General features: G+C 43.9%; 1 protein-coding gene across 1 annotated transcript in view; it reads left to right on the forward strand.

Moving 5' to 3' along the window:
- Irbp (Inverted repeat-binding protein) overlaps window positions 1–15393 on the forward strand; it is a 41278-nt gene that overhangs the window by 24886 nt on the left and 999 nt on the right. Inside the window, exons 14-15 of the mRNA XM_037421731.2 lie at window positions 187–299; window positions 1737–1826. Coding sequence (XP_037277628.2) covers window positions 187–299; window positions 1737–1826 — 203 coding nt within the window. The remainder of the gene's footprint in view (window positions 1–186; window positions 300–1736; window positions 1827–15393) is intronic.

Consider the following 15393-nt stretch of genomic DNA (forward strand, 5'->3'; position numbering starts at 1 on the left):
CCTTTTGTATACAAAAGCTACGACTGGCCTCTGCAGGAACAATTGTTATAATTATTTTAAATGCTTCGACACTCGCCAGCAGTTTTCTTCTGGAAGTCCTGAATTTTATAGGTTGCTGCATGTTACATTATCCTCTTTTCTGAAACCCTTTTTGTGGAACTGCATTAATGCTTGCTCTACTTCAAGGTCCCGACCACGAGAAGATGAAAGCTAAGGCCAGGGAGGAGATGGACGCTTTCTTGGAAGCTGCGTTTCCAGATGGGTGCACTGCCACTACCGCAGGATCCAGGAAGCGGGCGGTGAGTGACGTGTGTGCAGTTTGTTTTCGAGGAAGCAGTCAAGGGCTAGAATTGGTAGCATTTACCGTGATTGCTATGGCAAAAGCACACCGTTGAGGATGACTCACGAGTTGTGTTAGCCAATATGGTGTCTGATAAGCTCATTGTGTTTGACGTTGCCATGTGCAGCAATGGGAAATGTGGCAGGGCTCGCAGACAGCTGAAATCACCTAAATAAGAATCCTTTTTCTAGTACAGAGCCACACTGTGCCAATGCTTTCTGAGGTTCATTTGGGCACTGTTCACTAGGCTGGAAAACAGTTGCAGCTTTACATTGCTGAATTTTACGTAATAACTGTTTACTGAAGTGTGATTGAAGCAAATTTCAGGCAAATGAATGTGAAAAAAGAAAGACAGAGAGAGACAGAAAAACCGGAAAAAAAACAAACTAGAAACTGTGACACCCAGTCAAGCATGACTAATACTTAGGAATGATGGCTGCTTTGTTGATTTTATTTTCTAGTGAGAGTCTCATGAGGTTGAGGCCACAATGAAATCCGACTGCTGAAAGTGTGCATGAAACACCGACATCATCTTTAAAAAAATATTTGTAAGTTTCCACCAGCCTTGAAATAATTGCACAAGTGGCCACAGAATTTTTCCAAGTCGCCAGGCTAGAACGACAAGCTAAACAGACTATGTGGGTAGGCACAACCAGCACAGCCTACATCATTTATTCTGCATTCGACATTTCAGAACTTGATTGTTGGTAAAGTCACCTTCTGCTTTTGTTAAATTACAGTAGACTCTTTATAATTCAAACGAAGTTAAATTTTTTGGTTTGCAATCTAATTTTTCAATGTATTTAAAAGCCTCTTAACTCATACTCCATAATTCAGTTAATTCGTACTTTTTGCAGTTTCATACCAGAAAATATCTGCTGCTTTCCCACCACTATTTAAAAATTTGCATGCTAATATAATCCTTAATGTCTAAAAATGAAAAATAAGCACCTCGGACCTTCAAGGAAAAAGGCTTAGCTAGTAAACAAGTGTTTAAAACAAAGCACACGCATGGTAAACTGTGATGCTTCTCAACTGGTAGAGAGTGCTTTGTGCCGAAGGCACATACTTATAGCAAAGAAGCAGTTGGCAATTAATTAAAAGGTCTGATCAGCAGTAAATGGCCAATAAGCTTGTGGACCTTACTATTCTGCTTTCTATTTATTGTGTGCAGTCAGAGCTTAAAAACACTTAGATTCTTAAATGTGATAAAATAAATGCCTAATCATAATGTGTGGTGTTGCCTCACCCAGAGTCATCTATCTGGGAACTTCTGATAATTCAGACTTCTTGATAATTCAAATAAAATTCAGAAGTCCCGTTGAGGTTGAATTATTGAGAGTCGTCTGTACTATTATTCAAATTACATCTACTGGTTGAACCCTTTGTCTTTCAGCAAGCCGGAGAAGGAGGCCCGGCAAAGAAAGCACGCTCAGAAAATCAGGGCAGCGACGTGGACGTCCGGGAAGAGGCCAAGCGTGGCAAGGTAAGGCCTCATTATTTATGCACAGTGCATGTTAAAACTGAGTGGTTTACTCACATAGACGGTTATTAAGCACATGACTGAAGCACATAGGCATAACATAGTATTTAGTAGCTTTTTGAAGGCTGTTAGTACAGTTAAGCCCCTTTATAGGAGACATGCTCCGGGCAGCAGTTCTTGTCTTTTATACGAGATGTCTCTTATGAACAGGGTACCTCGTATGCATTTTCCTGTCAACCTGTATCTCACTGTAGACACACTGGTGTCTCTCATACAAGTGTCTCTTATAAAAGGATTCAACTGTATACCCAGTTGCCATGTTTGTACATTAGTAAGACCACTTAGTAATGATTAATTTATATGTAGGGTTTAATGTCCTGAAACCACAATATGATTATGAGAGATGCTGTAGTGGAGGGCTCCGGAAATTTGGACCATTTGCGGTTGTTTAAAGTGCACCCAAATCAGAGCACACGAACGAACCTACAGCTTTTCCGCCTCCATCGAAAATGCAGCCGCCGCAGCAGGGATTCGATCCCGTGACCTGCGGGTCAGCAGCCTGCTTTTCTGCGCTTCTATGATTTTCTGAGCTTTCTATGGTTGTGTCTAATAAAAGTACAGAGGTTCAATACCTGCGCCAATTGCACCAATTTGATAAAATTTCCCATTTTTTCGCCGAACTGTGCCAAAACCATTAAATTTGCTGAAATTGCACCATGCTGTGCCAAAATGCCCGACCAGCCTCCAAATTTTCTGTTGTGCTAATTTCAGCAAAAAATAAAGGCCATATTGCCCACCTGCAGTTTGCGTGATGAATCAGTCCAAGTGCACAGATTTTAACCTTATACCACGGTAACCTAGCCATACTAACCTTAAAAAACCTTAAACTACCCTAACGTTAAATTCACAGCAACTATAATACTATTAGGGCAGGGCACTCGGGAGGTGCTATCGACTGGATAAAATAGCAAAGCTGTGCGCCCGTTCATCTGCTGACCGCAGCAGATACCATCGGCAGGACGACACAACTTCAAGACAAAAATGTGTTGCCGTAGCCACCAATGCTTCGCAGCAAATATGAACTTCCTAGTCAGCAAAAACAGCTATGGCTTGTTATCAACTAGAACTGGGAGTGCATATTACAATTTCCACGCACGGACAGAGCCGATGGACTGCAAACGCCCGCATTGCTGGCGATCAGGTTTCTCTCCATAGCAATGACACATACTAAAACATTTTTCGATATTGAAGTTGCATCATTTGCGTTGCCCCTGGTGATAGATATCCGGTGCTGTAGCCGGACCAACGGACGTGCATTGTTGTTACTTTATCTTGAAGAATGCGCCTTGCAAGCGAGCCGAGATGTTGTCCCCTAAACCTAACCCCCATAGTAAAAAATAAGAAGTAAAAGTAGTGGGGTGGGTTGTGTGGCGGTGTTCGAAAATTTTTTGGCCTTGTTATAACCCGTGCAGAACGCTGCCTAAACTACCTTCGCTGCAGTACACCGGTGTTCTGCGAAAAAGCGTATTATGATTTGGAAGGGCTGCTGTACTACATGTACTCACGGGACAGAGCACATTTCGTTCAATTACTCATGCGTGTAACTACTGCGTAATTGGGAACACTAGTATGATCGCTGGCATCTGAAAGAGGTTCTGGCAATCATTTGGAGAAGTGTATGACACTTCTCCTGCACTTTTTAAACAAAAAGCTGTGTGCTATTTTTCGCCACTTCTACTCCTCAGTTTTACGAATCACTTGAATTTCGTGGTCACTGGCGTACATAGCTCGGCGTACTCACTCATGAGTACACTCACTTACACTCATTCATACTCATTTGAACGTGGTGAGTGTGAGTATGAGTGAGTACTGATCAGTATGAATAGGAGTGAGTAGAACGTGAGTGAGTACTCATGAGTATGAGTAAGAGTGAGTATGGACGTGAATGAGTACTTTCAGTGTGAGTAGAAGTGAGTATGAATGTGAGTGAGTTCTCTGAGCGTGAGTAGAATTGAGTATGAACGTGAGTGAGTACTGTGAGTGGGCGTAAGAGTGAGTATGAACGTGAGTGAGTACTTTGAGTGTGAGTATAAGTGAGTATGAATGTGAGTGAGTTCTCTGAACGTGAGTAGAATTGAGTATGAACGTGAGTGAGTATTGTGAGTGGGCGTAAGAGTGAGTATGAACGTGAGTGAGTACTTTGAGTATGAGTATGAGTGAGTATGAACGGGAGTGAGTACTCATGAGTGTGAGTAGATGTGAATTTGAGCGCGAGTGAGTACTCATCAGTGTGAGTATCCGTGAGTATGAACGTGAGTGAGTATTCATCGGTGTGAGTAGGAATGAGTGAGAGCTTGAGAGTGTGAGTAGGAGTGAGTATGAACGCGAGTGAGTACTCTGAGTGTGAGAAGGAGAGAGTATGAAGGTGTGTGAGTACTCATGAGTGTGAGTAGAAGTGAGTTTGGACATGAGTGAGTACTGATGAGTGTGAGTATTCGTTAGTATGAACGTGAGTGAGTATTCATGAGTGTGATTAGGAGTGAGTGAGAGCTCATGAATGTGAGTAGGAGTAAGTACGAACGTGGGTGAGTACTCATGAGTGGGAGTAGACTTGCCTGCGAAGGTGAGTGAGTTGCTGTGAGAGTGAGTAGCAACGAGTAGGAACATGAGTGAGTTACTATGAGTGTGATGTTGTAGGCCCGTGTGCTCAGATTTGGGTGCACGTTAAAGAACCCCAGGTGGTCGAAATTTCCAGAGTCCTCCACTACGCCGTCACCCATACACATATGGTGGTTTTGGGACGTTAAACGTGAATAATTATTATTAAAGTCGAAGATCACTACGCATTCTCTAGCTGCGCTTTCAGTTACCCAGAGCCAAGCCAGAGGCAAGGGTAGGCATGATGTAAAAGTATATATGAACGATCTGCATATTTGTAAAAGAGAAACCGAGGGGAAGTTAGTGTATAAACAAGTGCGGCAGACATTGAAGGGAGAAACAAGTTATCCCTGCGCGTTGGCCTAAGGATACAACCACACGAAAGTGGCGAATACTCTTGGTACAGCCTGAATTTTATCCCATGAGCAGTTTAGTACCCGACAGACGTTTGCGACAAACGAAGAGATTCCATACCTGCGCACAGGCGAACACAAGTTCTCATCCTATTCATGCTTGCGAGGTGCGCTTGACAAGCGTGACTACTGCAGTCCAGTGTTGCGTAATCAATGCAAAGGCACAAGGTGCCCGAACGGTGCCCTGTTTCAACTGATACAAGCAGATCTTGGGGGTCTTGCTCCGGTTTAAGCATATCTTAGTTTTCTTCATATTCACGACCACTCCACACATCTGGCCAAATTGCTTAGTCTTCTCCCACACTAATTTGGTCGGCAGAAAAATACGCCATGTTTTCACTTTTGCAGTGAAACATTCAAGCCTAAACGGTTATAATGCATCACCATTCGTTTAAACCTGCTGATCATGCAAATACTATGGGTGGCGATAGAACTGCCCCTACGGTAATCAGCAGGGTGAGCTATTGCACGAGATTTGTCATCAAGCTACTAGCCCTAGAACGTGTTTTGCGTGCTTATGAAAACTCGAACTATAGGCCGGGGCACGGAATCGCAATATCCCTCCTCTTCCAAGGCGTGTATATTTGTTCACACGAAATAAACGCTCGAAAACATATAGAGGGCTAACAAACAACGTAAGGCAGACGACAAAGCAATGCACTCAATATGTTAGCTCTCAATGTGTTTTCGAGTTCCGTTTATGAACACGCCCCAAAAAATGGCAATGCTTAAATTTTTTTGCAGTTTTTGTTTCATCGGCTGACGTCAGCTTTATGGGACGTTCATTCTTAACACAATAAAACTGTCAATATACCTTTCCGACGTTAAGGAATTACAGGAATGGAATTGAACAGCCTGGCCATTCTTGGAGTGGGAATGGGCAAAGTTTTTTTAGTTCCGAGGAATTTAAAGGAATGGAATTGCGGCAAGTTTTAATTCCCCGGAACGGAATTGGAGTGGAATGGAGGCACCCATTCCCCAACACTGGCGTGTGTAATATGACAAAGATCACGCGGCTGGTGGCATGCTTTTGGTTCGTCGTTCGTCACGGTACGCTGTGCCTGTGTGTCCTGGCGCCACTGCACACGATTGCGTCGGCGTCTGTCTCGGCGTGGCGGCGACGGCACCTCCTCTCTGTCTCTGGAGTGCGCTGCTTGTTTGGTAGTACTGCGTTTCGAGAAATAGTTGTGGAAACTAGAAAGTTAGGAAGGTATGGATCGCAAATACAGTACGGGACTCGGTAGATTATAGTCGGTACACCCCTCCTCTCTCGTTCATTGTGCTTTCGGCGCTCCTAACTCCAGTAAAAGCATCGCCCGTGTACTCAGATTTGGGTGCACGTTAAAGAACCCCAGGTGGTCAAAATTTCCGGAGCCCTCCACTACGGCGTCTCTCATAATCATATGGTGGTTTTGGGACGTTAAACCCCACAAATCAATCAATCAATCCAGTAAAAGCATCCAAACACCATGAAGGCCTCTAAAAAAACTACTATGCAAGGTGTCACGCCGTATTGTTGCCTGTCAGCCTACGCTTTGTTTACGATACACCTGTTGATCGGGATAGGTACTTTAGTGAAATAATACAAGAGCGCTTGTATAGTCATCTTCTCGCATATCTAGTTCTTTTGCCCTCAGACATATTTCAGGGCGCACTTTAAACAGAACGAGCAGGAGAGGAGGAGCACCATCACAGACCCGTGCCGTATTTACGTATCGTATTAGCGTAGCGTGCAGTGGCGTAGCAAAGGTGTAACAAACTGGGCCCCCCCCTCCCCCCACAAAAATGTCCGCCTGTATGCCTGGTAACGTGATTTAACTTTTTAGTGTGAGCATATTTATTGTAGATGGAGGCTCCGTGACACGGACAACGTGGGCCTAGATATCATCTATACGTGCGCCTGTTAATCCAATGGCAGCCTGCGCACGCATGGCTGTTGAGCTAAAACTGTCTATCGATGAGTTGAAACCGCTTTGCGCATCTTTTTACAGTGCTGTCGTAATATGAGTGATACAATCATTCATCAAGGGCGTTTGTTTGCTGATTGCAGATTTTGTCTGCTCTGCTGAAGGTACAATATGTCGCTTTGAAGTGCGGTTATTGTCAGCCTTAATAACATTTACTGCGATATATTCAAGGCGCAGCGTGCGTCCTCTCACTCAAGCGTTGAAAAAATTCCGTAAGCATGCACAACACTCTGACATTCTAAATAAATTTAATAAATTTTCTTTATAAAAACTAATTTGAGGCGCAGATATAGTACGGCGCTTAAGGGACGGCGCGTCACTTGTCAGTTCTCCTTTCATTGGCGCACAACGTGTGCCTACTACAAGACGGGGTTCCGGCCTTGTTCGTTAAAATGTATGTTCCGAGAGAAAGTGTTGAGCGGGATTCGAGGATAACGTAGCTATTTTCGAAAAAAAAAAAAAAACACGCACGATCGAATTTTAGTTGGTTTCGATTGCTCAATCATTAAAGAAGTTGCTCACCGAGCTTGGTTGTTGTCTGTGCAGCGTAACTAATTCTTTCACGAGATGGTGGCGTGCATTTGTTGTTTTTTTTTTGTTGCTGAGAGCGTACCTAATACTTATGTTGAAGAAGCTGCTCCTATATACGCGGGAAAACAGGCCTAACGCGAAGTGTATGCCCGTGTTCGTTTTCGCGCCTTTTAGCAGCGGAACACTGTCTGTGGATACCTAAGTGTAAATGACGAACAAAAATAATTTGTGAAGGCATATTTCTAGCCTCAGAGACTGCGGAATCGCTGGGAAATCGGAACCGAAGCTCGAATTGATGGAAACTATTCTCGTAAGATATCTATATACACTATGTTATTATTGACCTGCTTTCAAAACAATTCTGAAGAGTGTACGAACCCTTAACTGAAAGGTCGTGTTACCACTGCTTCTAGAGTCAGAATACTTGCCAGTAACTCTGCTGAGTGCGTCAAATGACACAGGCTAAGTAGCAAGTGGTTCTACAACTATTTCAAGCTATTCAACTGACTCATGCGCTAGCTTTGCGCGAGTACTGTTAAACCTACAGTTCATGGTCGAGAGGTCACCACAATGCTCGACGCAATGCTCCTTCCCAACAACTTGAGCATGTTCAACACGGACGCTGCATTGTTCGCTCAACGCGCCGAGGAGGCCCGTCAACTCGCCCTATGCCGTATTCAGGCTCGCCAAACTGCCGACGCACACCGCTACAACCTTAAACACCGAGAGGTTACCTTCCAACCAGGCGATGAAGTTTGGGTGTGGACTCCCATCCGACAGCGTGGTCACTCTGAGAAGTTGCTTCGACGCTACTTCGGCCCTTACAAAGTTCTGCGCCGACTCAGTGACGTTACGTATGAAGTTCTCCCTGAGGGCACCTCAAGACGTTCCCGTCGGTTTCCACAAAGTGATGTGGTGCACGTGTCAAGACTCAAGCCATATTTCTCGCGTCATCCATCGAACGTGCACTAACTTACCATGCAATGACTATTTTTTTGCCACTTTGGTTTTTTTTTATTGTCTTGTGTACTTACTCCTTTCTTTATTGAGTTCTTCTACGACGCCAGCCCATTTTTTTTTTCCCTTACGACGGAGTTATTGGGTTTCATGGTAGCATCTTTTCTTTCGCATTTTTTTTCTCAACGCTCATTACCAGCATCGAGCCGATGCTTTTCGAGGAGAGGGAGTAATGTCACAGGTATTGGGTATGAGCCATCAACTGTAGGGGAAACCCCTTGGAAGTGAAGAAAGAAGAGGGCTCTTTGCGTCCTGGTCTGAGGGCAAGCAAGACGTCGTTTCGTCGCTCTCTGTTATTACGTTCGTGGCAATATTGAAATATTCATTGTGAGCAAGTACGATAACAATTTTCATGCTGCCTATAGTTACTGCAAAAAGAGCAACATAGAGAGAAATAGCTCAATTTCGGCATTATTTTAACAAAACACATTCAAATAACTCACCAAGCTATTCGACAGAGTAAAATGCGAAGTGCGAAAAGATTTTGCACGATTTTAAATTAATCAGTCAAGGTGTGTATCACTTATATACACGTGTGTCAGCATAGCCAACTATAAAGTGCGACTGCGATGTGCGTGTCAAATGCTGCGGAAGACATGGCAGAAATATGCATGAAGTTTCCATGTTTATTTATGGTCATTATGGATAAATGATAACGTGGTGATCGCTAGAGGCGTTAGACTTGTGACTTGATTTGTTGTCTTTCCTACTCACTGAAAGCAGCCATGAAGAATGAAGTGTGTAGAACAGGACGTAACAATTTGGCGAGAAAGCGAAACTGTAGCAATAGTTTTAAAAATATTTCACTATAAGAACTTTACTTTGACACAATAAAGAGACAAAACAAAACAACAAACAGACATTGCAAGCAACTATGTATTCTCATGAGGCATGACTCATATACCGGGTGACACACAACCTGAAAATTGTAGTTATGGAACATGCCAACCAGTAACAAATTTGCAGGACACGTTGATGTGGGCTTGTTTTGAATAGCAAACGAGGCTTGTTGAGGCTCCTTACCAACCGTTTTTCTTCCTCCGCCATGTTTTCCAACCAAGGAAAGTGTAGTGCCAGGTTGACAGGGCGGACGGCCCTTTGTGGCTTTCCCCGCGCGAGTTACCAGACGGCAGACCATGGCGTACACTACGCGGACTTACTCCAACCTTAAAACAGCTCCCCTGTTAAAAGTGAATTTATCTGTTTTAGCAATATATGCCTTTCCTTCCGACATTCTGCCACCCCCTCCCTCGTCACGCTTTAGAGCCCTTGGTATATCATCACTTTATGTACGCTATAGAATCACTGTGCATACCATGCACAGATGCATGTTCTATCACTCTATTCCATTACTAAGCAGAAAGTCACCTCAGATGCAGACAAACCCCCAAAACATCAACCACAAACGAGGGTAAAAACGTGCATGGCGGCAGCCCCAGCACCACGCACCGCCGTTATTGTATAATTGCATAATCAAAGTTCTTTACTTTCCCTGCTAGGCATGTTCATTTTATTCAATTTCCCACATACTTAATATGCCCTACTAAGTCTTGACCTGGAGCTGTATCACCTATAATAATAAAATAATTAATTTTATTTAGTACGACAATGTGTTCTCCACACGGTCTATATTTTTTCCACGTTTGCGCGACTGTATGCACGCTGCATCATGATTATTGACGCAAAATTTATTAAAGGTTAGACGAAACCCCATCTAAAGGCGGCTTATTATGCCTTCAACAGTGCAGACACAATGTGCAATAAGCGCCCAATCACCCTTGATAATTTATTCTGTCATTCACATAACGCGGGCTAGTACAAAACACACATAATGCAACTCGTTAATTACCGTTTCATTCGGCTGTCCGCGATAACCCTGTGTACGCACACTGCCAATGAATGTTAACCACGTCCGCAGATCCATAAATAAGGCCCCCTGCAATCGTCAGTGCCGGCACGGAGCCAACGAAGTCTCCACGTGAGCGCGACCCACAGAAGAAGAAAAACATCTCCGAAGATGCGCACAATTTCTCGAATGCAAAACTGCTGTACGCAACGCATTCCATCTGAAGGCGAGGCAGAGGGGAGGAGCCGTCTCGACGGTCGCGCCGGGCCAAGGAACACCTATCAGTGGCCGGGCGGCCGGAGTGGCGAAGCCACGGTGCCAGCCTGTCCCGTTAGTGCAGTCAGAAGGGGCTAGGGGCAGTGGAATGAACGAAGCGGCCGAGCCGGATGGCATGGCAACGTCTTGGGTTCTGGCGGGTAATCATAGTGGCGGCGGTGTAGTATACTGGAGCTGTCGAGAGCGTCACTATTTAGCGCGCGTGCGTCGTAGCCTACGAAAGCGCGTTTTGAGTGCTTGTAACACATTACTGAGATTCTAAACGATGTCTCAGCATCTCCTACGCATCACGACACACAAATGAATGTAAAGGTTCGTCGTAATTGCGCTGAGTCATTGCCTGTTTGTGGAGCCTACCAACCCTTAAAGAAAGCGACAATTGTTCAGCTTGATTGTTTCTTGAGTAACCTGAGTACACGTAACGCTACCTCAATGTTAATATTCATCATCGGCCTGACAACGTCCACTGCAGGACAAAGGCCTCTCCCATGATCTGCCACTCAACTCGGTCCTGTGCTTGCTGCTGCCAATATATACCCTTGAACTTTCTAATCTCATCTGCCCACCTAACTTACTGTCTCCCCCTAACCCGTTTGCTTTCTCTGGAAATCCGGTCAGTTATGCTTAATGACCAGCTGTTATCCTGTCTGCGCGCTACATGCTTGGCCCATGTCCATTTCTTCTTCTTGATTTCAACTATGATATCCTTAACCGCGGTTTGTTCCCTGATCCACTCTGCTCTCTTCTTGACTCTTAAGGTTACAACTACTACTTTCCTTTCCATCGCTCTCTGCGTCGTCCTCAATTTAAGCTGAACCCTCTTTGTAAGCCTCCAGGTTTCTGCTCAGTAGGTAAGTACCGGCAAGATGCAGCTGTTATATACCTTCGTCTTGAGGGGATAGTGACCATCTACCAGCCATGAGCTGAGAGTGCTTGCCGAATCTTCTCCACCGCACTCTTATTCTTCTAGTTATTCTTCAGTCTCGTGGCTCGGCTCCGCAAGTACTACCTGTCCTAAGTAGACGTATATACCTTTACCAACTTCAAGTGCACTGCCACCTATCTCGAAGCGCTGTTTTCTTTCGAGGTTGTTGTTCATTACTTTCGTGTTCTGCCAGTTATTTTGTAAATTCCAAGAGAAGGAAAGCGGGAAAGGGGAGACAAAGTTTGGTTGGCAGATGAGATTAGGAAGTTTGCAGGTATGAAGTGGCAACAGCAAGCAAAGGACCGAGTTGACTGGCGGAACAGGGGAGAGGCCTTTGTCCTGCTGTGATGTTGATGTGTATGTGAATGTAAAAGTACGTGATTGAGTGCGCCTGAGTATGGGTAGGCGTAGGTATGAAGGTGAATTCTTATGTAAGTGCGGAGGTGAGTGAGGGCCTATGATTTTGAGCAGGCGTTAGTATGAAGGTGAGTGAGTAACTATGAGTCTTAATTGAGGTGCATGAAAAATTGAAGTACAAAAAGGAGACACCTGAACACGGCGCGCTGTCTCGACGTGTCTCCCTTTTTGCTTTAATTTTTGCGCACCTTAGTTAAAATGAATTACCAACTCGCCCAGCAGTCCGTGTTTCTCTAAGAGTGTGAGTAGTCATGAGTATGAACGTGAGCCATGAGCAATGAGTGTGAGTAGGCGTGAGTATGAACGTGAGTGACTGTGAGCAGGCGTGAGTATGAACATGAGTGAGTCTCATCAGTGTGAGTAGTCGTAAGTATGAACGTGAGTTAGGGCCTATGAGTGCTAGCTGGCGTGAGTATTAATGTGAGTAAGTACTCACAAGTGTGAGTAGTCTTGAGTATTAAATGAGTGAGTACTCATCAGTGTGAGTAGTCGTGAGTATGCACGTGTGTGAGGGCCTAGAGTGTGTGTTGGTGCAAGTTTGAACGTGAGTGAGTACTCATGAGTGTGAGTAGGAGTGAGTATGAACGTGAGTGAGTACTCTGAGTATGAGTATAAGTGAGTATGAATGTGAGTGAGTACTCTGAGTATGAGGATAAGTGAGTATGAACGTGAGTGAGTACTCGTGAGTATGAGTAAGAGTGAGTATGAACGTGAGTGAGTACTCGTGAGTATGAGTAAGAGTGAGTATGAACATGAATGAGTACTTTCAGTGTGAGTAGAAGTGAGTTTGAACGTGAGTGAGTACTCATGAGTGCGAGTAGGAGTGAGTATGAACGTGAGTGAGTACTCTGAGTATGAGGATAAGTGAGTATGAACGTGAGTGAGTACTCGTGAGTATGACTAAGAGTGAGTATGAACGTGAATGAGTACTTTCAGTGTGAGTAGAAGTGAGTTTGAACGTGAGTGAGTACTCATGAGTGCGAGTAGGAGTGAGTATGAACGTGAGTGAGTACTTTGAGTGTGAGAAGGAGTGAGTATAAATGTGAGTGAGTGTGAGTAGGCTTGAGTACGAACGTGAGTGAGGGCCTATGAGTGGGAGTAGACGTGAGTACGAACGTGAGTGAGGGTGAAGGCTGAAAAAATTGTGGTGAGTGAGTATGAGTGAGTAGTCTCTCAAAGTGCCGACCTATGCTGGCGTGGCAGATATACATTCGAATTCACGGATTTAGTCAAAGGATTTGCCAGATGCAAGAAATGCTAATGATGTATTTATAATTGTTCGCTCAGTTGGTTGACTTAAAATACTAATATTATTGAAATAGCAGTGCTCGTGTTTACGTAGCACGATTTGGGTTATGTTGCATTGTTTGCACATACTTTTCTTTTTCTAAATGTAAGCCTTCTTTTTTGACATACTCCAAATTTGGTTTTTGGCATAAAAAATAGACATTTTATTTCCCAACACCTGCTCCATATTTCATTTTAGTTGTCCAAAAGTAAGCTTTAGCTGCTCCGAAAATCGCTCAAAATTTTATTTTGGCTGTGACACTTCTGAAAGCATGATGTTTGATTCATTATACATGTTTCATTTGTATTTGAACAAAGCCATACTGTAAACATGTAGTACATCTTGTATGCACTTCCTAACTTTCTATGCCTATAGTTCGTGAAAGTCATTATGTTGGTGCAAAAGTGACTTAGGCTCTACTAGCTAGCCGCAGTTGTCAGAAAATTAATGGCAAACGCGGCATTGTGCAGAACCTATTGAGAAATGCTGAATTTCTGCAAAATGTCTGAATGAATCATCTTCTGAATTCAAGACAAGGTTTTGAGGTATGTGCTGTTTATCTGTAGTGATCCCATGCGATGCCATACAGCACTGTCGTGTTTGAACAAGAACCATTGAATAAAATGCAGTTTGTAAGAAACTCGCAGTAGGAGCAGTTGTGCGTCATGCAACATAGAAAACCCGGAAAACAGTGCAATGTTTATTACATTTTTAACCTGATAGTATTAATGAGCTCGTTTTGCAGAAATTATACAGCGGCGGCGGTGTCATTGATTGTAAGCGAAAAATTATCATCTTTGTGTGACTGAAAAATCGAGAGAGATGCAAATAAAATAAATAATATGAAAGTTCTGGCTCAGAGTGGAGATCCAACCGGGGTTGTTTGTGTGGCAAGCGGATGTTCTACCACACAGCCATGCATCTGCTTGTGGGTGCAGTGAAAGAAACTTCCTCTGTTTAGAAATGCAGTGAAAGTAACTTTTATGCTTTATAAACACATGCATCCTGTATGCATGCTTCGCAATACAACATGAAATATTTTCGTAATAATGTGTAGTACAAGCAGTTTAAAGCCAGTCACTCACTAAAAAAGGCACTCACGCTACTGCACTATTAAGGCCAGGTAGTGGGTGCATAGCAAGTCCGAGAAAATTTTACACACTAAGTATTTGAAATAAGCAGGAGGAACAGAATACTATTTATATCACGTTCAACTCCTAAAAGCGCAGTTTAAGGGTCCCTCAATTTCTGTACATTGCCGTCGAAGTTTCATAGTATGTACAACCAGGTGGAGTTGTACCTCTATCTACGTAGCTTCATGTGCACAAAAAAAGTCACAGCTTTGCCACAAAGGCAAAGCAATGAACCTAATAGCAACGAATTGGAAGGTAACGTGAATAATGGCAAGCAGATCGAAATGTGCTCCGCGTTTCTCGCACACAAATGACGCACGGAAAGTACTCACAGGTGCAGATGAGCGCGAATAAGCGTCTCAGCTAATACTTCGCTGTGTCTGAAAAGCGCGCCCTTTTTGCAAACAAAGATTTTGCAACAAGTGCAGTGACCTTCGTGCGCCGAGTAACTACAAATGAATCGCTCTTGAAAGCCCAAGGCGTACGAATGTCCCCACCACGAGATAAGTGAGCGCATGCGAGATCGTCCACCGTGCCCCCTCTCCGCGGGGCAATGTACGCGTGGTAGATGAGAGCGCGCGTCGTTAGGATCTGGCGTCGCGCGCTTATTGCGCCTTCTCGCTGGTAATGGTGAAAACAAGATAGTTCCTTTCCCGAGATGCCCCTCACCAGCGGTGAGTGGTAGATACAAATAGCTTGCCTTTGAATGTTAAAGCAGGTGTTTCTTCGTGGCTCAGTAGCTAACATTTCGCACTCGCTATTCAGAGGTCAGTGGTTCGATTTCGTGTGCCGAAGTCTCTTTCTGGATTATTTTTCTTTCTTTCATTTTCATATATATAGATACGTATACATATATGGTGAATGACGGTGACGTCCATGTCGACGTAGACGCTGGTCGCAAAACCCAGCCGAGAGTGTCCATATAATTGCTATCGCAATAAAATCTAAAGCAAAAAAAGCAAGTGATTGAGCAAGCTCACAATGTGTAAAAGGTAGCGACTGCAATGTGATTGGACCAAACAAGTTGCAAGTATGAAATCTGCAAATATGGTAATCTAGGCTTGTGCAAATAGGCTTCTAATATTCAAACGAATAGTAC

The sequence above is a fragment of the Rhipicephalus microplus genome, chromosome 2 (genome assembly GCF_043290135.1).
Source record: "Rhipicephalus microplus isolate Deutch F79 chromosome 2, USDA_Rmic, whole genome shotgun sequence".
NCBI classification, from domain to species: Eukaryota; Metazoa; Arthropoda; class Arachnida; order Ixodida; family Ixodidae; genus Rhipicephalus; species Rhipicephalus microplus.